At 38.4% G+C, this 24,992-nt stretch overlaps 1 protein-coding gene across 1 annotated transcript in view; it reads left to right on the forward strand.

Annotated features, from left to right (window-relative positions):
• Positions 1-8,444, forward strand: part of MKX (mohawk homeobox) — an 84,928-nt gene extending 76,484 nt beyond the window's left edge. Inside the window, exons 5-6 of the mRNA XM_066385325.1 lie at positions 8,043-8,076; positions 8,181-8,444. Coding sequence (XP_066241422.1) covers positions 8,043-8,076; positions 8,181-8,367 — 221 coding nt within the window. The 3' untranslated portion in view covers positions 8,368-8,444. The remainder of the gene's footprint in view (positions 1-8,042; positions 8,077-8,180) is intronic.
• Positions 8,445-24,992: the final 16,548 nt, after the last annotated feature.

Below are 24,992 nucleotides of genomic sequence, written 5' to 3' on the forward strand. Positions count from 1 at the left end.
GGCCCCACCTTGCACTGAGAGCTACTGTGACAGGTCTGGTCACCCAAGATTCTGAACTTCAGTGAGTGGTTGGAACAATTCTTACTTGTTTTTATTCATCTTTTTAAAATGCATGTATAGTTCTGTGTCTAATATTAGAAATCCTTTGGGTCTTTACTTAGGAGTTTGGTGACATTTTTTAATTCCAAAATATGCCACAGAAACTTAATTCTTGTTTCTATCAAATAGCCTATGGCAAAACTGGCAACCCTCATACATTGTTTCACTTAAAGTCGCAATTTCCAAGAACCTTGTGAACATGATCATCTCTCTTCTTGAGTCATTTCTGGTGTTAATGCAGTCAGACGGCTTTAACACTAAGATCTCTGTGTCTGAAGTGTCATTTCTAGAGGTGGCAGTTTGAGGAATTTGAGAAGCATGGCAAAAATGTGAGCCAAATTCATATACACAGCAGTTTATGTGTCAACGGATGGTTTTTCAGAGATATTGAAGACTTTGTCAAATACACAGATGGAGCCAGACTTCCCAGCCAGTTTCACTTAAAGGGTCTTTTTGCTGAAGGAAGTTATTTTAGTATTTTGTAACTTAACACTACTTTAACTCTATAGGTATTAAATAAGTCAACCTTCTAAAACTGCTGTGTGGCAGCTATATCATTGTTTTGGGGAGAAATAGCCCTCATTAAGCTGTAGCTAAGAAACAGAGTAAGTCCAACCAGGTTTCAGAACTAGTAGCCCAACCTGCATGTAAAAAGGAGGGCTTTTATAGACAAGAGAGGCCCTCGCATCATGGGCACACAGGAGCTACTCACGAACTGCGGAGATGTCACTTTCTCAGACTGGCTGAAAACTCAGCTTTCGTGGATGAAACATTTTGGGCAACATCTTCAATATTTCCCTTGAGAAAATGAAGTAACAAAATCCATCAGACACTTAAAGTTAGTAGATGTTATTTCATGTGGCTGCAGTGCTCTTTGTTTTGGCATGTGTGGTACTTTGGCACAAAATAGCATCAGAAAGCCATTTTGTCTTTGAAAATGATAGATTCTGTGCACTTAAGCCATTAATCTGAGCTCACGGGCTTTGTCCAGGGCTGAAATGCTTCATCTTTACATAATGGTTTTCCTATTAAATCTATGAACAATAGAAATTTTTCTGGTGACTGCATTCAATCCCATATTCTAGATGTAAAAAAATAGTAATAAAGAGAAAAAGTTAACCTTTTTATCATTTTTCAGGATTTATATAGTATTAGATATAGCTGTCTTCTAATTCTTTTACAAAATATTAAATCATGTGGTCCTCATAACAAGCCTGTGATGCTTGTACTATTAACCCCATTTTATAGGTGAGAAAGGCAAAGCACAGAGAAGTCAAGCAGCTGGCCAGCTGTCACACAGATAGTATGTGGTAGAGCAAGAGTTCAACTCCTGCTCTCTGGTCTGGGCTTAAACCACTGCACTATGCTGCCTTGAGCCTCACAGACCACACTCATAGCTCATAACATGAGCCAATAATGGAAATGAGAATATTTAACATTTCCAGACCTCCTTCTAGTTACTCACCAACAACTTCCTCCCATAAACCTTATTCTGATCTTTAAAGGGAAGTTTCAAACTGAAAGTTTTAGACTTTGGAAGGATGGAGCCTTTGAGATCACAGAAGAGCCATCTTGGTAGACGGGACTATGCAGAGTAACGTAGCATCAAGAATGTTTAATATATTTAGTGAAAATGATTGAGAGTGAAGTTAAGAAATAAGACATTTGAAAAGTTTATTTCAAGTTGTAAATTCTACTTCCTACACATTTAGTCCTCCAACCCAGACTGAGATCCACAATAGCTGTGTGTTTCACCAGAACAAAGGGACAAATGGGACTTAAAAAGAAGGTACCAGCCTCAAGTTCTTATATTGTCAAGGCTCCCTAATTGATCAAGAACCAAGCAGCACTCTCCCAGATTTGCCCACACATGGGCGCTCCTGGACATTACAGATGTTCTGCTGCTGGTGGTATTCATGGAAATATAACCAATTCTGGAAGCTTGAAGATGTCAGTTCACCTCCATCCTGGCCAGGGAACTCTTCACTAGCATCCAGAATAAAAGGGTGTGGTCTCTCATCATTATTTTCTGGAAGGAGATAGGGGGGATGATGCGTTGACAAAAAGGCAGCCAAAGGTGGGGGTGCTGTAGCTCAGGACACCTGAGCATCACTGGCCTTGGAGGGGCCAGCCCATGTGAGAGGTCAGAGGAAGGCCAGAGGATGGAAGTCACGACTGGAAGAAATGCTGCCTTAATTTTTAGAAAAGATTCTTTTTCTTCAGACTCTGAAATAATTTTGGCAGCCACTCATTCTTAAAGGTCCCAGAATAAATAATTTAGTATATTATAAAAGGAAAAAAAATACTACTCCATCCATGAAGATGAGGTGGATTTTTTTTTTTTTTTTGTATTTTTCTGAAGCTGGAAATGGGGAGAGACAGTCAGACTCCCGCATGCGCCCAACGGGGATCCATCTGGCACGCCCACAGGGGCAAAGCTCTGCCCACCAGGGGGCAATGCTCTGCCCCTCCGGGGGCGTCGCTCCTCTGCGACCAGAGCCACTCTAGCGCCTGGGGCAGAGGCCAAGGAGCCATCCCCAGCACCCGGGCCATCTTTGCTCCAATGGAGCCTTGGCTGCGGGAGGGGAAGAGAGAGACAGAGAGGAAGGAGGGAGGGGTGGAGAAGCAAATGGGCGCTTCTCCTATGTGCACTGGCCGGGAATCGAACCCGGGTCCCCTGCACGCCAGGCTGACGCTCTACCGCTGAGCCAACCGGCCAGGGCCAAGATGAGGTGGATTTCATTGTTATCATTCTCACTGTTCAGAAAACTTGCAAAGCTCCCCACTCACAAGACTCACAGAACTCAGGCTCCAATAATAACTCTTCTCAGAGCAAGAACCTTGATATTCACCAAGCATTAGTTTCTATCTCTTCCTGTCATTCAAAGTTTTAAAGTGGAACTCAGCTGTTTGGGTCGCTGGAACTAGAAGAAGCAGGTAGTCATTAACAGGTAAGTGTTACAGGTTATTGGATGGTTTATTTTTTCCTTGCTTTTTTGGGAAAAATCACTTAGAATGATTTATCTTTACTCATTTAAAAGCACTAACTACCCTAAAGAGATGGTAACCACAAAAAATTTCTAAAATTATAGCAGCAAGAGCTGTCTAGTTTTGTTTGTTAAGGGATAGAATGTATATAGAGTCATGAAGGGTCCAATCTGGATCTACTGTGTGTGGAAGTAGAGAGAGGGCACGCACGGATGGGAGCAGGGAGCCTGGGCTCGCTTGGTCCATTTGGTGGGAGGTCCTACAGACCGGGAGCAGTCAGTATTTCAGAATCTTCAGCGAGGTTTTCTCTCTGCTCTGCTCACCAGAATCTTGCTCTCTATCTCACTTGTTCCAAGTATGTAATTACTCCAGAAACTGATCTGGTGTCTTGGGGGCTCTCAGTTCCTCTGGAATCAGAAACGCACTAACCCCAGGCTGTCCACGCCTGCTGTCACCAGCCATGGCCACATGCGGACCCCAGTGTGAGGAAACACAGTTGTCAGCGTTTGCAGCTCTGGCTCTATTTTAACCTAGGGAAACATATTCTATAATTTTTAGATTATTTAATTTAAAATACTCATATTCTTACTCGTATTTAATTTTATTTATGTTTAGTGGTGTGAGTAATATTTTGTGGAACAGGCCTTGGGTGGGTAGCTCAGCTGGTTAGAACGTGGTTCAGTCCCTGGCCAGGGAACATACAAGAATCAACCAATGACAGCATGGATAGGTAGAACAGCAAATCAATGTTTCTCTCTCTCTCTCTCTCTGTCTCTATCCCTTTCTCTCTCTCTCTAAAAATCAATAAATAAAAATTTGAAAATATGTATATTGTGGAATATTTTAAAACATTGCTAACTTTAAGGCTTATTGATTAAATTTGAAAAGAAAAAGATCTCAGAGCTAAAGATTTGGCCACATTTTTGTCTTTTTCTATGAATATAACTTTTATTTCAGGAATATCTATCAGAATGAATGTGTTTCTAACTTGGCATTTATCAAAGTTGAATGGACACTCAGCCCACAGAGCTTTGTTCTTCCCCGTCTTGCGTTGCAGCAGACCTGAGTCTTCTGTATAATTGTTTAACTTCACAAGGAAACACATGTCCAAACTGAGGATAGCCCTACTTGAAGTTTCAACGTGGTTTGGGTTTCATAGCATTCAAGATTTTCCTAACTACGCACCTCTTTTTTTTTCCTTTCCTTTTCTTTTTTTGGTCTTAAAACACGCTCTTTTGGCTGGTTTAATCAGATGTTACTGCCAACCAGTTGCTTTTATGGTAATTGACAGCATAGCTGATTTTTTGGAACTTCGGCATCTAAAAAGGCATTTTAGCTCAGACTTTGGGGAGGCTGAGCTGAGCTACCTACAGTGTGAGAGCGACAGCTGCCCCGGCGTCGGGCGGCAGACCCTGTGTCTGTGCATGTTCATTAACAGCAGTGAAGCGTCTGCTCTAGCTCACACTGACAGCTTCCTTCTTTTCAGCAGCATCAGAACCCTTCCTTCTCCTGTCAGCCTGAGCTACTGGGTGCCACTTCTGGGGAGGAGGTGGTGAGACAACCTGTCTGCAGTGGGCAGGAGTGGCATGAGCCCCTGAGCACTGGTGATGGGTTGACACTCAACCCTCCTTAAATGCTGACAATTGACTGAAAAGGCACAAAATGCTCGATCAGATAAGAGCTGGCAAGTTTAAACTTCAAAGGGAAAGAGCATAAGGGGGGAAAATATCACAATATTTAATACAAATATTTTATGTCATTAGTGAGTTGTAAATTTTCTGCGTTCCCCACAAATGATACCAGTTCTCTAAAATACCTGCAGCATTTCTTCAGATTTTATCTCAGTTTAACAAATTTAAAAAAAATATTCCCCGAACTCCCAGATCTTTATAGTGCTTTGTTACCTACAGAAGCACAAACATTCTGAGTGAAAGGGGCCCTGTTTGCTATCTTCCTTCGCTAGTTCTGGAAACTCAAACACTGCGCTGCAGGAGCTGGCTCTTAGATGCATAATATCCCAGGGACAGCGGGCAGCCCCCCAACAACAGCAACAGCAAAGCAGGCCCTTCTAACACCAATTTAGGTTTTGAACCAAAACCACCCTGGACACAGAGACCCCCAAAAGCTGTAGTAGTCAGCTTTTTCTTGTTGGTTTGAAATGGGCTTTGTTACATGCTGTTTTAACATTGACTATTGATGGAGAATCAAAATGTTTCTTCTGTACATTCCTTTTTATGAGACTTTTTTTTTTTCTGTTTCTGGGAAAGGAACCTGAGTCCATACCTAAGGACACTGCATGTGCCCATCTGCCTTAGAAATGAAAGCCAGGATTCAGTCCTTTGAATACATTGTTGAAATTTGTGAAACTAATTAGGAATAACCAAGTAGAACTTGGGGTCTGTGCTTTTACACTTCAAAGGTATTTTCATAGGCACCAAACTGTAAAACACATATACCCAAAAAGTAAGCAGAATTTTATAATCTCACAGTTGGCTGTCATAAACTTGTTTCTCTGTGGCACAAGTTCAAGACAGCAGTCATGGGGACTACTGGCATTCAGGGGACTGCAGGAGCTGCAAGGTCACTCTCCATCTCAAACAGAAGCTCTCCGTGGACCTGAGCAGTAAAGTACATGTTCTCCTTCCACAGACAGGCGCCATCCATGCCTGGCATTGCTGGGCTGTGTAGCCCAGCACATAGTCGGTCGATAGCCACAGGCTTCCTTTTTGTTGCGGTGCAATAATCACTCTCAGGCTGATTCAGGTGGGAGTCCTCTCCAGGCCCCTCATGTATGTGGGGCTGCTCGCTCTGTGGGCCAGAGCTTCACTTTCACGGTCTTTTCTAAATTATGTTTTGTTATTGCCCTGTTATTTAAGTTTCATGGAACTTACTCTGCGTTAGCCAAGACTTTCCATTGAATAAATATCTCCATAACCTATTGCTTCACTCTGGCAAACAGAATTGTTGCAATTTGTGGGCAAAATTGAGCAAAGGTTTCTCTCTCTCTCTCTCTCTCTCTCTCTTTCTTTTTCCTCTGTAAAATGTCCAAGGTGCTGGCTCCCCTCCTCCTAAAGAAAGGGCTTGACAAGTCCTGTGTCTGGTAGCGCTTTGTCTCTGTCACTACTGAGTCAGGGTTTACAGGTAATAGCACTGAACAAAGAAGGGTTCCACAGACATGACAGAGACAAACTGTCCACATGCAGAAGCACTAACCCTAAATAAGACACTCACACAGTGCTTAGAATAGTGCCTGCCACATAGGATATGATCTGTGAACTAGGGTTATCAGAGTTATGTGCATTAAAAGCTGCCATGCTTTTCTTCCATTTACATGGGTAAGTTTGTAATTCCAAAATGATCAAAAGCAGCAGCAGTGTAGCTAACCACCCAGGCAGACCTAACAGGGGCTAGAAGGTCCTGAGGCTGACTATCCAATGGCTCTTTCCCCAAAGGATCCCTAAAATGAATGGTGACCAAAGAACTAACAACACTTGTTATTCCATTTTGACCAGACACGTATTATCTCAATTATTCTTCCTAACAACCTTATCACTTATTCACTAAATGCTTTTTCTTTGTTTGTTTATTTGTTTTCTTAAGGTCCTTGTGCAAAGAGCTCATAAGGACCCATTATTATCTCCCGGTCTGACCCTAAGACCTGATTTTGGATGTATTAATTGGCTTTCCCAACTCTCTTCCTTCCTAGAGGCCATCGAAGTATAGCTACCTTATCTGCACAGCTGTGTGATTATATTCTCTTGACCACATCTTCCTGGGAGTTTTTGCCCTGGTTGGACTATATTATGATCATGTTGATGTTCTAGTTCCATGATTCTCTGCCAGCCCAGAACTAAAAATTATGCTGCATGGCCCAACTAGCCTTAAGTGTTACAGAGAAGAAAAAAAAATGCCCTCAGCAATATTGCATTGGGGGCAGTAGAAGAAACAGGAAGGTCTAAGAGCAGAAGAGACAGCTTTTCAAAGGCCATAGAGCTAGGAGAAGGCCTGAGCAGACCTTGTGTTCTTCATATTTCCTGTGTGGGGCACAGCGCCTCCTTCAGTAGCTGTAGGGTAATGTAGTTGTTGATGATGATGGTGGTGATTAACCACTATCTAGTCTCATAGGCTGATGAGGAGTCCCAAACTCCCTCCTTTGTCCCCACTTCCCTGCCATGCTGGTCTTTCCCTCTATCTGTCCACTTGTGTGTTACCAATTCGTTTAGCCAGAGGAGCTACCCAGAAATATTTAATCAAGGTCAAGAGCCTGTTTCATCTCTCTGTATATTGATAGGTACTGGCCCACATTAGTGTTCCGAGGGAGGGGGCAGCATGAAGAGTTCTTATGGAGCTTGAAGACTGGGGTCTGCTTATTTTAATGTACCAGGGAATCCTGTGTTGCTCTAGGCATTAAGGCTATTTACTCACTAGCTAACTAGCCAGAGGGGACTAGTTGTCAGTCCTTTTTGAGAGATAGAGGTCTGATTCCCATGAAATCATAGAATATTGAGCCAGAGGCTCCCTGAAGATCTTGGATGAACACCTCATTTCAGGGTTCAGAAAACTGCACCCAAAATGTATGGCACCATAATCAGGTCCAAGGTACACAGCAGGTTTGTGGTGGGGTGGCACCAGAACCAGAACCAGAACCTGGCTGTATTATTCACCTCCTTATGAGAAGGCCCAATTTTGCAGATTAAATTAACCTCAGATTTTTGTGTATCTAGGAAAACTACTTTTTATTCTTTATTACCTGTCCTCATTATATGCCTACTTCTTTGTACAGAGATATTTTTTGCATCTTAATTTAAACTATTTAATCTTCATAAGAAATAAAACTAATTTTTACCCATATTTTCTGATGAGCTTTGATTCCCAATAATTAATGGTGAAACTCCTGAAATTAAAACAAAGAAAGAAAAACAAAAAAGTAATTGAATTTCTGCTTTTCTTTACAGACACTCTGGAAAATGGATCCAATAAAGGTGACAGGTAAGCAAAAGGTTTTCATTTGTCATCTGCGCTTTTCAGTGATGCTGTTTTCTGTGGACGCTACAGTGAGTTTGATCATTTTTTTCTGTTCTGCTTAAATCCAGTGCAGCCAATAGGAAGGGACCTAGCAAGGATGACACGTACTGGAAGGAGATCAATGCAGCCATGGCCTTAACGAACCTCGCCCATGGCAAAGATGAGCTGCAGGGAACCACCAGCTGCATCATCCAGAAGTCGTCACACATAGCGGAAGTGAAGACCGTCAAAGTGCCTCTGGCTCAGCCGTTTTAACAGTTCATTGCTTTTCAGATCAATGGCTGTCCTTCATGTGATTTTTTTCCTGTAAATCCTCATCTTAAGAGCTGAAACAGGAGTGAAAAATGACTCTTTGAAACTTCTTCTTATTTTTAAATATCCTAAATATATCATTTAGTTGCTTCTGTAAAAGACATATAAATTATAAAAAAAACCCTCACTTTAATCAAAAATATTAACTTATTTTATGTTATTCAAACTATGCATGCAATGTCTGCATTGCCATCACATAAGTGCCTTGCTTCCCAAAAATGAGCTACAACGTGGGCACAGTAGAGCAGCTGTGCCTCAAAATGCCAGTGCCCTTGTGCTTATTAGTCTGCGTGTCATTCCAGACAGACCTGACCCTTCCAGGACCGAAACCGGAACTGCCAAAAGCCTTTGAAACATATTCAATAATTTGCATGCTACAACTTGGAAATCTACTCAGCCCAAATGAAATGTTCCTTTAAGAAAAACGTCTGCCATATTTAATATTGTACAGCGTGCTTTCCAGAGTGACAGTGAGACTTTCATGCATGTATCTTGATTGCACATCTGACACATTACAAATTTCTAAAATGAAAGGTGTGGTGATCTCATAGTGTGTGTGTTTAAGAAGAATCAAAATGAATACATTGTGATCAGAAACACTTTTCCCAAGCACTGCTGGAAAATATAATGCCCTTAGAATTAATTTGGATTTTCTTTTTCTCAAGTGTTGTTGAAGTTCTTTAAAATTTGTTATATAGATAACCTGAAGTTTTCCTGTGTAGAACTAAACTTATAGTTTAGTTTTAAAACAATCTTGTTCACACTAAAGTTCAGTATTTTTTGTGTGATGGAAATTGTTTTTTATAATGAATGGCTAAAAACCTTTTATTTGGTTCATTTCAAATTATAATTGCTGATAGGCAATTTTTTTCAATGAGAACAAAGTAATGAAAGAAATATACTTATCCACACGTAAAATTGATTTTTAAATTTAAAACATATGGACAACAAAACTTCGAACAGTCTCTCTGAATTTTGCCAAGTAGGACATTATAGTAAAAATGAAGTGAAATCATGCATTAAAAGAAAGAACATTTTGTTTCTAAATAAGGCAATCATTGAGTGAGAATAATCAATATCAAGAAAGAAGAATATTTTTTTTCAATCAAACAGTAATATTCTAATCATCTTGGGGAGACTTGAAACTTGAATAGACAGTGGAGACGCCAAATATAACCGCGTATGAGTGCTGCGGAGAAGTGAAAGGGTTTGACTCTTTTATGGGGGATGGCTTTTTGCATATGTAATATATACATATATATTTCTTTTAACTGGAAAGCATTTTTGTGAGAGCCAGTAGTGCAGTCATATGGTGACATTTTTTTGTAATGCTTTTAAAACCAAAGGCTGCTCTAATCGATATGTGGACAATACCAATCTTAACATGAATTGTAGGACACTTTTTCAGGTAACATAGCATTTGAGGATTGGATTTATCTAGTGTGCTGAAGATAATTTGATATAAAAATATTTTGTATATATATATTTTTGCTTTGTTTTCTAAATTGCTGTTTGCAGTAACAGTTCTGACTGTATGATCAGATGAAGTATGCATTCTCTTGGTTTACATCCTTAAGTCATTACAGATCCATGATAACTTTTTAATCTTTGTATAACAATTTTGCCAAAATGAGATCATATCAATGAAAAGTAAAGACAAGTACTTCACTCTTTTTCATACTATTATAAGTTATTCTGGTATTAAATATTTTAATAAAATTGTTTCATTTTGACATCTTCCAGTTAGATGAATGATGCTGGTTGTTTTATTATTTGAATTAGCCATATTCATTTTTGCCATTGAAAAAAAGAATCAGAAAATTTGTTTTATATTATAAACTATGAATGACAAGCCAATATAGCATGGCTATTCACATAATTTTTTTTTTTTAAATAACAGAGCTTGGAGTCGGTCTATAAACTCATCAAGAAGATTTTTACAATTAGCACATCTCCGATCGCAATTACTTTTAATTTATTTTTTTTTCTCTTGCTGCTTTAACTTTTTTTGGGGGGAAATTCAAGTCCCCCAAATCCTTTAAAAGAATCTTGAACAATGCTGAGCCAGCAGCTGAAAATCTAACTCATAATTTATGTTATAGAGAAATAGAATGACCTCTATGCTTTGTTTTGCCATATGTAATCATTTTAATAAAATTAATAACTGCCAGTTCTTGACAGATTTAAAATAAAAGTTCATTTCTAGACCTCAATGATCACATGAATTTTGTTTTCCTGGTTGACCACGTGGAGAAAGAACAGATGGTCCCATTATGTGCCATAATTCTCCTTAGGTTAGTGAGGGGTGTGATATGGGAGCGCTGCATGGGTGTGCGGTTTGATTTCATCACCTTAGACCACCAACCCACCTTCTCAGAGTGGAGGAAAAGCGAGTCTGATTCTAAATGTTAAAATCCCTAACTTTACAATGAACATTTTCACTAAATACCTCCTTTCAGTAGCTAATACAATAAGCAGTATTTCTGTGTGCTGTGTACCAGGGAGAACCTGGGATTTGAAGCTAAACAGACCTATGATTCAGTTCCAGCACTGCCACTCACTATATGAGATCTAGACTTAGCGCTCTTCGCTTCAGCTTCTGTATCTGCGAAGGGAGAGGAGTGAGGTTAAAGCTTGTAGAATTTGCTACCAACTTTAGAGATAAGATACAGTATATAAAGTGCCTACCACAATGCCTGAACTTTTCAAAAATAGGGGCTCAATAAATGGAAGGTATTATTACATAATTATAATGTCTCTATATAGGGTTTAGATGCAAGAAAGTAGAAACATAAATGGCATATGAGATGTGGGTAGTTTGAGGAAGAGCCGTGGGAAAAGGAAGATATGGGGCACGGAAGACTGCAACGAAGCGATGAAAGTTGGTATCAGGATTAGAGACATCTTCCAGGAAGATCGTGTTATCATTGGTTTGAGCTTCCTGGAAAAAAACAAACAAACCATAAAGTAGAACAAAGAAGACAGACATGCCAGCAGGAAACAGTGGGTGAAGAGCTTCATTCAGATCAACAGGAATTGCTTTTCCTTCTGTTCGCCTAGCTTGTTCCTCCTGTTCCGGATGACTAAGAACTCAAGTCACTGTATTCTCTGCCCACTCCAAGTAGCTGTTTTAAACAGGCCAGGCAACAGTCATGACCTGTTTTTAAGTTCATCCAGCCCAAGGCAATAACATCATGCAAATAAACACAGAGAGCAAGAGCAAGTCACCCAGACTCTTCCCTCTGGGGCGGCTTCGGTTGGCCACCCCTTGGAAGGCAGTGTGGAGTGGTGGTTAGAACTGAGCCAGCACAGCCCGGCATTGCCTCTTCACTCCTTCATGACTTTAGGGAATAAATATTAGTCTCCTATACTCAGAGTTTACAACTATAAAATTTGATCTAGGAAATCTACCTACTCCAACGATCTGTTGTGTGGATTAAGTAAGACAGTGGATGTAAAAGCACTGCATGGTACTGTGCAGATGTTAACGGTTATTAATGTGTTCCAGATGTTACGAAAGGTCTAACATCCCATGATTTTTGGCAATAAAAACTGGTTTCCATGAAGCATATAGGACCCCTAGATTTTGTCAAAAATATGTTATGATCTACCATGTTGGGCCTTTTGAGCACAAAGCGTTTTTGGTCTTGTACTTCTTTGAAACAGTTATGATCAGAATTAGGTGACTGATTGTCACACCACAGGTAAAGAGCCTTAGCTTCTCCACTTCCTGGCTTTCAGAAGCATCTTAGAGATGGACTAAACATTCAGTTTGGGAGGTGTGTGCATTGCCCCTAATAAATATTTTTCAGATGAGAAAACCAGATTTCTGAGTTTGTAAAAACAAGCTCATGTGTTTTTACATCTTTACATGAATGACTGCATGGAAATTTATGTAAAGATTGTCTCAATAAGTCTTCCAAAACGAATTTCACCCCCAAACCAGTTTCTGGAAATTTGATCTGCTGTGAGTCCAATTTGACTTGTATTCATTACTTTTAAACAAAATTTTAAATTTTGATTCATGTTTTTGAAAAGTATAAATATAACTTGTCCTAGTTGAAGAAAAGTTTAAGTAGTACAGCAGAGCACAAGATAAAAAGCCCCGCCATGCCCTAGCTCTCACATCCACATCCTAGAGACAACCATGGCTAACAATGTCTCGTGAACGCTTCCAGAAACTCAATGCACATCCAAACTTGCACTTTTTCATCTGGCACTTCTAACTATATTTATCATTCTCTGCAATATGTTTTCTACTCTATCATATATACATAGATATGGTACATATCTAGAGACATGTAGATTTCATTATTAAATGAATGCATGAGATTTTATTTTTTGATCTATCAAAATTTATTTTGTAAATACACCTTTCATAGACTTTTGGGTTATTTTCAATTATTAATTATCAATAACTAATGCTATTCAAAGTGCTGGTTTGAATTGCGATAAGGAACTTGCACCAGAGTATAAATCGATGTACTGCTTTCTTAATCAAGAAAATCTTTCTATGAAAAAAAAAAGTCACTTGAACTCACAGTGTTCTCAGAAATGTAATTGATTGACATTCTGGCCCTTGAACTCCTCACAGGCTACCAACAAGCAATTGGTGGCTTGTCGTTGCCATGTAGACCCTATTTCAATAGCACTGCTACAAATACTGACGCAGTGAACAATCTTGTGAATATGTGTTTTAGGCCTCTTATACCCCCATGGAATAAATACCTAGAAGTGTCATTAATGGCTCAAATAATAGGCACATTAAATTTTTGATGGATACTGCCAAATTACTGTTTAAAAGTTCTACCAATTTCACTTACAATAGTAGGGTGGGAATGTCTTTTTTCATAATTTGGTCAAAACATTGAGTATTACTAAACTTTTCAATACTTGACAACGTGCGAGATAAAAAAAAAATGAGGTCTCACCATTGTTTTGACTTGTACTTTTTAATTTTTTAAAAATTTTATTGATTTTAATTCATTGTGTTTACATAGATTCTAGTGTGCCCATGAATGTATCCCCTCCTCCCCTGTGTTCTCCTCAACATATCCCCCTGTCCCCCTCCCCCCACTGCCCTCCCCCTTCCCTCCAGGATTTGCTTTTCTGCTCTCTATAACACTGTGTTATGTGTATATAATTTTACCAATCTCTTTCCCTTCTCTGACCCCATCCGATCCTCCCCTTTCTCTCCACTTTCCCTCTGGTCCCTTTGAACCCACTTCTGTCTCTATTCCGTTCCTCAGTTCACATTGTTCACTGGATTCCTCAAATGAGTGAAGTCATATGATACTTTTCTTTCTCTGCCTGGCTTATTTCACTTAACATAATAGTTTCCAGGTCCATCCATGTTGTCGCAAAAGGTAAGATTTTATTCTTTTTCATGGCCCCATAGTATTCCATTGTGTATATGTACCACTGTTTTTTAATCCACTTATCCACTGACGGAAACTTGGGCTGTTTCCAGATGTTGGCTATTGTAAACAATGCTACAATAAACATGGCGGTGCATTTCTTCTTTTGAATCAGTGATGTGGTGTTCTTGGGATATATTCCTAAGAGTGGGATGGCTGGGTCAAAAGACAGTTCCATTTTTATTTTATAAGGAATCTCCATACTGTTTTCCACAGTGGCTGCACCAGCCTCCATTCCCATGAGTAGGACAGGAGGGTTCCCTTCTCTCCAAACCCTCGCCAGCACTTACTCTGTTTTGTTTTGTTGATGAGCGCCATTTTTACTGTAGTGAGGTGATATCTCATTGTGCTCTTAATTTACATTTCTCTAATGATTAGTGATGTTGAACATTTTTTCATCTGCCTATTGGCCATCTGTATGTCCTCTTTGGAGAACTGTCTACTCATTTCTTTTGCCCATGTTTTATTGAATTGTTTATCTTCCTGGTGTTGGGTTTTACAAGTTCTTTATAAATTTTGGTTATTAACTCCTTATCAGACGTATTGTCGAATATGTTCTCCCATTGTGTGGTTTGTCTTTTTCTTTTGTTTGTATTGTCTTTAGCTGTGCAAAAGCTTTTTAGTTTGATATAGTCCCATTTATTCATCCTGTCCTTTATTTCACTTGCCCAGGGAGATAATTCAGCAAATATATTGCTGCAAGAGATGTCAGAGAGCTTACTGCCTATGTTTTCTTCCAAGATGATTATGGTTTCATGATTTACATTTAAGTCTTTTATCTATTTTGAGTTTATTTTTGTGAATGGTGTAAGTTGGTGGTCTAGTTTCATCTTTCCATGTAGCTGTCCAATTTTTCCAACACCGTTTGTTAAAGAGACTGTCTTTACTCCACTGTATGCTCTTACCTCCTTTGTCAAATATCAGTTGTCCATAAAGGTGGGGGTTTATTTCTGGGTTCTCTGTTCTGTTTCATTGATCTATATGCATGTTGTTATGCCAGTACCAGGCTGTTTTGAGTACGATGGCCTAGTAGTATAACTTGATATCCGGAAGTGTGATACAACTCACTTTATTCTTTTTTTTTTTTTTTTAAGATTGCTGAGGCTATTCATGTTCTTTTTTGGTTCCATATAAATTTTTGGAATATTTTTCTATATCTTTGAAATATGTCATTGATATTTTAATAGGAATTGCATTTAAATTATAAATTGCTTTGGGTAGATATCTTAATGATGTTTATTCTTCCTAACCATGAACATGGTATATGCTTCTACTTGTTTGTGTCTTCCTTGACTTCTTTTATCAATGTTTTATAATTTTCCAAGTACAAGTCTTTAACCTCATTGGTTAAATTTACTCCTAAGTACTTAATTTTTTAGTTGCAACAGTGAAGGGGATTGTTTCCTTAATTTCTCTTTTAGACAGTTCATTGTTGGTGTATAGAAATGCCTCTGATTTCTGAGTATTAATTTTATATCCTGACACCTTGCTGAATTCATTTATCAGGTTCAGTAGTTTCTTGACTGTGACTTTAGGGTTTTCTATGTACCGTATCATACCATCAGCAAATAATGATAGTTTTACTCCTTCCCCAATTTGGATGCCATTTATTTCTTCTTCTTGTCTGATTGCTGTGGCTAGGATTTCCAGAACTATATTGAATAAGAGTAATGAAAGGGACACCCCTGCCTTGTTCCTGATCTTAAGGGGATTGCTTTTAACATTTGTCCATTGAGTATGATGTTGGCTGTAGGTCTGTCATAGATGGCCTTTATTATGTTGAGGTATGATCCCTCTATTCCCACTTTGCTGAGAGTTTTTATCATAAATGGGTGCTGGATTTTATCAAATGCTTCTTCTGCATTAATTGATATTATCATGTGGTTTTTTATCCTTCCTTTTGTTTATGTGATAAATCAAATTGATTGATTTGCAAATATTGTACCAGCTTTGCCTCCCTTGAATAAATCCCATTTGATTATGATGTATGATTTTTTTCAGGAATTGCTGGATCAGTTTGCTAATATTTTGTTGAAAATTTTAGCATCTAAATTTATCAGGGATATTGGCCTACAGTTTTCTTTCTTTGTATTGTCTTTGCCTGGTTTTGAAATCAGAATTATACTAGCATCATAAAAGGAGCTTGGAAGTCTTCCCTCCTCTTGAATTTTTTGAAATAGCTTGAAAAGGATAGGAGTTAGTTCTTCTTTGAATATTTGGTAGAATTTGCCTGTGAAGCCATCTGGCCCAGGGCTTTCATTTGTTGGGAGTTTTTTGATAACTGTTTTTGATATCATTTGTTGTAATTGGTCTGTTTAGGTTTTCTGATTCTTCCAGATTGATTTTTGAAAGATTATATTTTTCAAGGAATTTGTCCATTTCAACTAGGGTGTCTATTTTTTTGGCATACAGTTCTTCATAATATTTTCTTACACTCTTTGTATTTCTGCTGTGTCAGTTGTTACTTTTCCACTCTCATTTCTAATTTTATTTATTTGAGTCCTCTTTATTTTTTTCTTGGTAAGTCTGGTTAAAGGTTCATCAATCTTGTTTACCTTTTCAAAGAACCAGCTCCTGGTTTCATTGATCCTCTGTATTGTTTCTTTAGCCTCTATGCCATTTATTTCTGCTCTGATCTTTATTATTTCCTTCCTTCTAGTTCCTCTGGGCTTTACTTGCTGTTCTTTTTCCAGTTCTTTTAGATGCAGTTAAATTGTTTATCTGAGCTTTTTCTAGCTTCTTAAGGTATGCCTGTAATGCTATGAGCTTCCCTCTCAGTACTGCTTTTGCTGTGTCTCATAAATTTTGAGTTGCTGTATGTTCATTTTCATTTGTTTCAAGAAAAATTTTTATTTCTTCTTTGATCTCATTGTTAACCCATTCATTGTTTAATAACATGTTATTTAGTTTCCAAGTGTTTGAGTGTTTTTCAGTTTTTCTATTGTAGTTGAGTGCTTGTTTTATGCCATTGTGATCAAAGAAGATGCTTGATATAATTTCTTTTTTTTTTTTTTTTTTTAATATAATTTTATTTTTTTAATGGGGTGACATCAATAAATCAGGATACATATATTCAAAGATAACAAGTCCAGGTTATCTTGTCATTCAATTATGTTGCATACCCACCACCCAAAGTCAGATTGTCCTCTGTCACCTTCTATCTTGTTTTCTTTGTGCCCCTCCCCACCCCCTCTCCCTCTCCCATTCCCCCCTCCCCCCCCGTAACCACCACACTCTTATAAATGTCTCTTAGTTTCACTATTATGTCCCACCTACGTATGGAATAATACAGTTCCTGTTTTTTTCTGATTTGTTATTTCGCTTCGTATCATGTTATCAAGATCCCACCATTTTGCTGTAAATGTTCCGATGTCATCATTTCTTATGGCTGAGTAGTATTCCATAGTGTATATGTGCCACATCTTCTTTATCCAGTCATCTATTGATGGGCTTTTTGGTTGTTTCCATGTCCTGGCCACTGTGAACAATGCTGCAATAAACATGGGGCTGCATGTGTCTTTACGTATCAATGTTTCTGAGTTTTTGGGATATATACCCAGTAGAGGGATTGCTGGGTCATAAGGTAGTTCTATTTTCAGTTTTTTGAGGAACCACCATACTTTCTTCCATAATGGTTGTACTACTTTACATTCCCACCAACAGTGAATGAGGGTTCCTTTTTCTCCACAGCCTCTCCAACATTTGCTATTACCTGACTTGCTAATAACAGCTAATCAAACAGGTGTGAGGTGGTATCTCATTGCCGTTTTGATTTGCATTTCTCTAATAGCTAAAGAAGATGAGCATCTTTTCATATATCTGTTGGCCATTTGTATTTCTTCCTGGGAGAAGTGTCTATTCATATCCTCTTCCCATTTTTTTATTGGATTGTTTGTTTGTTGTTGAGTTTTATGAGTTCTTTGTATATTTTGGATATTAGGCCCTTATCTGAGCTGTCGTTTGAAAAAATCATTTCCCATTTAGTTGGCTTTCTGTTTATTTTGTTATCAGTTTCTCTTGCTGAGCAAAAACTTCTTAGTCTGATGTAGTCCCATTCATTAATTTTTGCCTTCACTTCTCTTGCCATTGGAGTCAAATTCATAAAATGCTCTTTAAAACCCAGGTCCCTGAGTTGAGTACCTATGTCTTCTTCTATGTACTTAATTGTTTCAGGTCTTATGTTTAGATCTTTGATCCATTTTGAGTTAATTTTTGTACAGGGGGAGAGACTGTAGTCCAGTTTCATTCTTTTGCATGTGGCTTTCCAGTTTTCCCAGCACCATTTATTGAAGAGGCTTTCTTTTCTCCATTGTGTGTTGTTGGCCCCTTTATCAAAAATTATTTGACTATATATATGTGGTTTTATTTCTGGACTTTCTATTCTGTTCCATTGGTCTGAGTGTCTATTTTTCTGCCAATACCATGCTGTTTTGATTGTCGTGGCCCTATAATAGAGTTTGAAGTCAGGTATTGAAATGCCCCCAGCTTCATTCTTTTTCTTTAGGATTGCTTTGGCTATTCGGGGTTTTTTATAGTTCCATATAAATCTGATGATTTTTTGCTCTATTTCTTTAAAAAATGTCATTGGAAGTTTGATGGGAATTGCATTAAATTTGTATATTGCTTTGGGTAATATAGCCATCTTGATTATATTTATTCTTCCTAGCCAAGAACAAGGTATATACTTCCATCTCATTATATCTTTTTCGATTTCCCTTAACAATTGTTTATAGTTTTCATTATATAAGTCCTTTACATTCTTTGTTATGTTTATTCCTAAGTATTTTATTTTTTTTGTTGCAATCGTGAAGGGGATTGTTCTTTTGAGTTCCTTCTCAGTTGTTTCATTGTTGGCATATAGAAAGGCTATTGACTTCTGTATGTTAATTTTGTATCCTGCGACCTTACTGTATTGGCTTATTGTTTCTAGTAGTCTTTTTGTGGATTCTTTGGGGTTTTCGATGTATAGTATCATATCATCTGCAAAAAGTGATACCTTTACTTCTTCTTTTCCGATATGGATGCCTTTTATTTCTTTGTCTTGTCTGATTGCTCTGGCTAGAACCTCTAGTACCCCATTAAATAAGAGTGGAGAGAGTGGACAACCCTGTCTTGTTCCTGATTTAAGGGGGAAAGCCTTCAGTTTAGTGCCATTTAATATGATGTTAGCTGATGGTTTATCATATATGGCCTTTATCATGTTGAGATATTTTCCTTCTATACCCATTTTGTTGAGAGTCTTAAACATAAAATTGTGTTGTATTTTATCGAAAGCCTTTTCTGCGTCTATTGATAAGATCATGTGGTTTTTGTTCTTTGTTTTGTTGATATGGTGTATTACATTAACCGTTTTACGTATGTTGAACCATCCTTGAGATTCTGGGATGAATCCCACTTGATCATGATGTATTATTTTTTTAATATGTTGTTGTATTCGATTTGCTAGTATTTTGTTTAGTATTTTAGCATCTGTATTCATTAGAGATATTGGTCTGTAGTTTTCTTTTTTTGTGCCATCCTTGCCTGGTTTTGGTATGAGGGTTATGTTGGCTTCGTAAAATGTGTTTGGAAGTATTGCTTCTTCTTCAATTTTTTGGAAGACTTTGAGTAGAATAGGAACCAAGTCTTCTTTGAATGTTTGATAAAATTCGCTGGTATAGCCGTCAGGGCCTGGACTTTTATTTTTGGGGAGGTTTTTAATGGTTTTTTCTATTTCTTCTCTACTAATAGGTCTGTTTAGGCTTTCTGCTTCTTCTTGACTCAGTCTAGGAAGGTTGTATTTTTCTAGGAATTTATCCATTTCTTCTAGGTTGTTGAATTTAGTGGCATAAAGTTTTTCATAGTATTCTACAATAATTCTTTGTATATCTACGGTGTCCGTGGTGATTTCTCCTCTTTCATTTTGGATTTTGTTTATATGAGTTCTTTCTCTTTTTTCCTTGGTAAGTCTTGCCAAGGGTTTGTCAATTTTGTTGATCTTTTCAAAGAACCAGCTCCTTGTTCTATTAATTTTTTCTATAGTTTTTCTGTTCTCTAATTCATTTATTTCTGCTCTGATTTTTATTATCTCCTTTCTTCGGCTGGTTTTGGGTTGTCTTTGTTCTTCTTTTTCTAGTTCCTTAAGGTGTGAAGTTAAGTGGTTCACTTGGGCTCTCTCTTGTTTGTTCATATATGCCTGAAGTGATATGAACTTCCCTCTTATCACTGCTTTTGCTGCATCCCATAGATTCTGATATGTCGTATTGTCATTTTCATTAGTCTGTATATATCTTTTGATCTCTGCACTTATTTCTTCTTTGACCCATTCATTTTTTAAAAGTATGTTGTTTAGTTTCCACATTTTTTGGGGATTTTTTTCCTCTTTTTTGCAGTTGAATTCTAGTTTCAAGGCTTTATGATCAGAAAATATGCTTGGTACAACTTCAATTTTTCTGAATTTGCTGATGTTGTTTTTGTGGCCCAACATATGGTCAATTCTTGAGAATGATCCATGTACACTGGAGAAAAATGTATACTCAGTCACTTTGGGATGAAATGTCCTGTAGATGTCTATCATATCCAGGTGCTCTAGTGTTTTGTTTAAGGCCACTATGTCTTTGTTGATTCTCTGTTTGGATGACCAATCTAGAGCCGTCAGCGGTGTATTGAGGTCTCCAAGTATGATTGTGTTTTTGTCAGTTTTTGTTTTAAGATCAATAAGTAGCTGTCTTATATATTTTGGTGCTCCTTGGTTTGGTGCATATATATTAAGAATTGTTATGTCTTCTTGATTCAGTGTCCCCTTAGCCATTATGAAATGGCCATTTTTGTCTCTGAGTACTTTTCCTGTCTTGTAGTCAGCATTATCCGATATGAGTATTGCTACACCTGCTTTTTTTTGGATGTTATTTGCTTGGAGTATTGTTTTCCAGCCTTTCACCTTGAATTTGTTTTTATCCTTGTTACTTAAATGAGTTTCCTGTAGGCAGCATACAGTTGGATTTTCTTTTTTAATCCATTCTGCTACTCTGTGCCTTTTTATTGGTGAGTTTAATCCGTTTACATTTAGTGTAATTATTGATACTTGTGAGTTCCCTATTGCCATTTTATATCTTGCTTTCTGTTAGTTTTGTGTCTTGTTTGATCCTTCTCTTTTGTTTTTCTATCTTTTGTTTTTATTTGGTTGTATTCCATACATCTTTCCACTGTTGCTATCTTTTTTATCTCATGTGCTTCTGTGGTGGTTTTTTCAATGGTGGTTACCTTTGAGTAATGAAAAGGGTCCCTACCCTGTTCATTGTAGCGAACTATTTTGTGAGTACTTTTGCACTCCATCGTCCTTTGCTACTGTTAATCTCCATCTTCTCCCCCTCTTTCTTTTTGTTGTTGTCACAGTTTAAATTTGGTTTTATTGTGTTCTTCTTGGAGCTTTTACTTGTGGCTCTGTTTTTTTTTGTTCTTTGTATCTGATTGGAGAACCCCCTTTAGTAATTCCTGGAGTGGGGGTTTTCTGATGATAAATTCCCTCATCTTTTCTGTATCTGTGAATGTTTTTATTTCTCCTTCATATTTGAAGGATAGCTTTGATGGGTATAGTATTCGTGGCTGAAAGTTCCTCTCTTTCAGGACTTTAAATATTGGGGTCCATTCTCTTCTAGCTTGTAGAGTTTCTGCTGAGAAATCTGATGATAATCTAATGGGCCTTCCTTTATATGTTGTATTCTTCTTTTCCCTGGCTGCCTTGAGAATTTTTTCTTTGCTGTTGGTTTGTGTCAATTTCATTATGATGTGCCTTGGAGTAGGTTTGTTGGGGTTAAGAAAACTTGGAGTTCTGTTTGCTTCTTGAACTTGAGGCTTTAGTTCTTTCCACAGGCTTGGGAAGTTCTCATCTATTATTTGTTTGAGTATGTTCTCCATTCCATTTTCTCTCTCTTCTCCCTCTGATATACCTATTATTCTTATGTTATTCTTTTTGATGGAGTCAGATAATTCTTGTAGGGCTATCTCATTTTTTTTAATTTTTGAGTCTCTTTCTTCTTCTCTCTGTTGTGCCTCAAGTTGCTTGTCTTCTATTTCACTAATCCTCTCTTCTATCTGACCTGTTCTATTAGCTAAGCTTGTTACTTCGTTTTTCAGCTCGTGAATTGAGTGTTTCATCTCTGTTTGATTTGTTTTTATAGTTTCAATTTCCTTGGACATATATTCTTTGTGTTCATTGAGTTGTTTTCTGAGCTCCCTAAATTGCCTTTCTGTGTTTTCTTGTATATCTCGGAGGATTTTTAGGATTTCTATCTTGAATTCTCTGTCATTTAGCTCCAAGGTTTCCAATATATTAAATTTTTTCTCCATAGATTTTTCCTCATCTAGCTGTGTTACCTCTCTTTCTTTTGTATCCATGATATTCGATTTTCTCTTCCTTAATGGCATCTGAGGGTGGTTTTGTTGATAGTATTAATGAGATTTAATAAAGAATAAAAAGTTTAAAAAAATAATAAAAAAAAATCGAAAAAAGTTGTTTTTTTTTAAAAAAAATTAATAATGAAATAAAGAAAAATAAAATAAAATTAAAATTAAAAAAAAAAAAGGAAATTATTCCCCCCCTCCTCTTTTTCTCTCCTCTTCTCTCCCCTCTTTCTTGATAAAATCTTGTGGTGGACTGTGAATTATAACAAACAATGCCAGTGATGGAGGGCCTGAATTGGGGAAAAGTAATAAAGGGGCAAACAAAAAAAAAAGAAAAAAGAAAAAAGAAGAAAAAAAAAAGAGCGTATGGACCCACAAAAAGCAAATAAGGAAAAAATTTGGGTCAAGAATAAAATGATTTGCTTTTAGGTATTGGTTGTCTAAGAGTTATGATGAGAGGATTAAGAGGAAAACGGAAAAATGGGGGGACAAATTAAAAAATTACTATTGTATTTAGTGGAACAAGAACTAGATAATATGGAGAGCCAGGGATGGGAGCACTGCTAGTGAGTTAAAAAGGTGAAGTAAAAACCCCCCAGAATGCCACAAACATAAGTTTGAGTCCCAGATAAGATAATTTGTTTGTTATTGAGGTTTGAGTGAGAGGAGATGTAAAGGAGAAAGGAAGAAACTAATATAGAGGGAGAAAAGAAAGAGAGAGAGAGAAAAAAAAAGAGGGAACCACTAAAAGAAGAAAAAAGAAAGGAGAGAGAGAGAGAGAGTTAAGGGTTTTGGAGTGCAACCCTCATAGAGAGAAAGGAAGAGAAGAGAAAAGATAATGGGAGATGTAACACTTATGGGTAGTGTAGTTCAAGGAGAGGAGAGAGTAAGACCGGTAGAGAGTTAATCGGCCAAATTGGAGGAGGAAAAAAAAAGTATCAAGAATGAAGATAAGAGAAACAAACGAACAAATATAATAAAATGGGATAGGTTATAAAGTCTGCAGATTATTCTTGATTTTGAGAGGTTATCTTCTTGCTTTTTCTTTTCTCTCCCTCTTCCTGGTCGGTGACTCTGTACCCCGGGTTTTGCCCCTTTGCCACGCTCAGGTGGAGGTTTGCAGTTGATAAGTCTCTATGGCAATGTCATGTATTGTGCTTTAGTCTCGTTGGCAGTCTAGGCTATTAGCATTTATAGGCTCCGACAGTGAGAGAGTCCGTGTTCCTAGAGCCTTTCTCCTAGTCTTTCCTTCCTCAATTAGTAGCCTGATAATCCAGCTATGGGGTTGCTGCTGCCTCTGCCTGGATAGTAAGAGGCTCAAAGAGCTGGCAACTCCCCACTCTATTTCCACTCAGCACAGGGCTCTGGGTAAGGCTCAGTCAGTCAGAGCTGCTAGCATAATCAGGCGGGCTTTCCGGCCATTCAAAGACCTCTGGCTCTGCCACTCTGTCCGGTAACACAAGCGGGTGCCCACTTCCGGGGCGCTTGGAGGAAATTCTCACTCACTGGCTGCGCGCGCAGACCAGGATATCCGGCCAGCAGTCTCACGCTCTGAGTGAAACCCCCAACCGCAGGGAAAAATTGCAGCGTTGGAATTGAGTCTCGCTCCGTCCCCGTGCGCGGCTTTTGCAAGGCGCTGGGGCGGCCCGAGATTCCGCTTTGGCCCACACAAAGGCCCCTGACTCTGCTCCTCTATGCGATAACTCAGGCGCTCACTGCCGAGGTACTCGGAGGAATCACTCACTCCTTATCTGCGCGCGCAAACCAGGATATGAGGCCGGCCGCTTTCCCTCTGAGTGAAATACCCTCCGGCAAGGAAAATCTCCACCGTTGGAATTAGTTCTCACTCCTTCCCATGCGTGGCTTTCCCAGGGCGCTGGGGCTGCCCAGAGACTCTGCCCTCGGCCCACAGAAAGGCCTCTGACCCTGCCTCTCCGTGAGGCAACACGGGCACTGGCTCCCGGGGCCTAGGAAGAAATCTCTCGCCCACTAACTGCGCACCGACCAGGAGACCGGGTAAAATGGCCGCGCCGCTTGTCTTTCTTTGTTTGGGTTTGGCGCGAGTGTTAGCTTGTATTGCCCGGGTTGCCACAGGATCAGATTTTCCTCGGCTTGGATCTCCGTGCCACAGCCTGGTTCGGCCGTTTGTTTCGCGGCCTGGATGTATTCACCCCCTTTGCCCGCCTCAGTTTCTATATTCACAGTTACCAGAGAAAGCCGCCCTGTTTAGGTTAGTGAGGAAGGTGGAGCATTTCTTACTCCCTATTTCCTTCGGGGTTTGGTTATATATTTAGCCAATTTTTCCCTCAATCATACCTTTGGGTGTATTGCGAAGCATCTGGAAGCTCCAAGTATAGGTTTTTCTGTTTCTGGTTGAAGATCTTGTTGAGTTTTGGGGGAGATTTATCGATATCGCTTCCTACCCCACCATTACTCTGACCAATATAATTTCAATCTTCTTAAATTTATTGAGACTCCTTTTGTGTCCTAACATGTGGTCTATCCTAGAGAATGTACCATGAGCATTTGAAAAGAATGTATATTCTGTTGCTTCAGGATGAAAGTTCTAAAGATATCTATTAAATCCAGTGTCCTTTAAGTCTGCTGTTTCTTTGTTAATTTTTTTTTTCTGAGGATCTATCTAGTGCTGTTAGTGGGGTATTAAAATCCCCTACTATTATACAATTACTGTTGATCTCACCATTTATATCCATCAAAATCTGCTTTATATATTTAGATGCTCCTTTATTAGGTGCATAGATATTTATA

The sequence above is a fragment of the Saccopteryx leptura genome, chromosome 5 (genome assembly GCF_036850995.1).
Source record: "Saccopteryx leptura isolate mSacLep1 chromosome 5, mSacLep1_pri_phased_curated, whole genome shotgun sequence".
Taxonomy (NCBI): domain Eukaryota; kingdom Metazoa; phylum Chordata; class Mammalia; order Chiroptera; family Emballonuridae; genus Saccopteryx; species Saccopteryx leptura.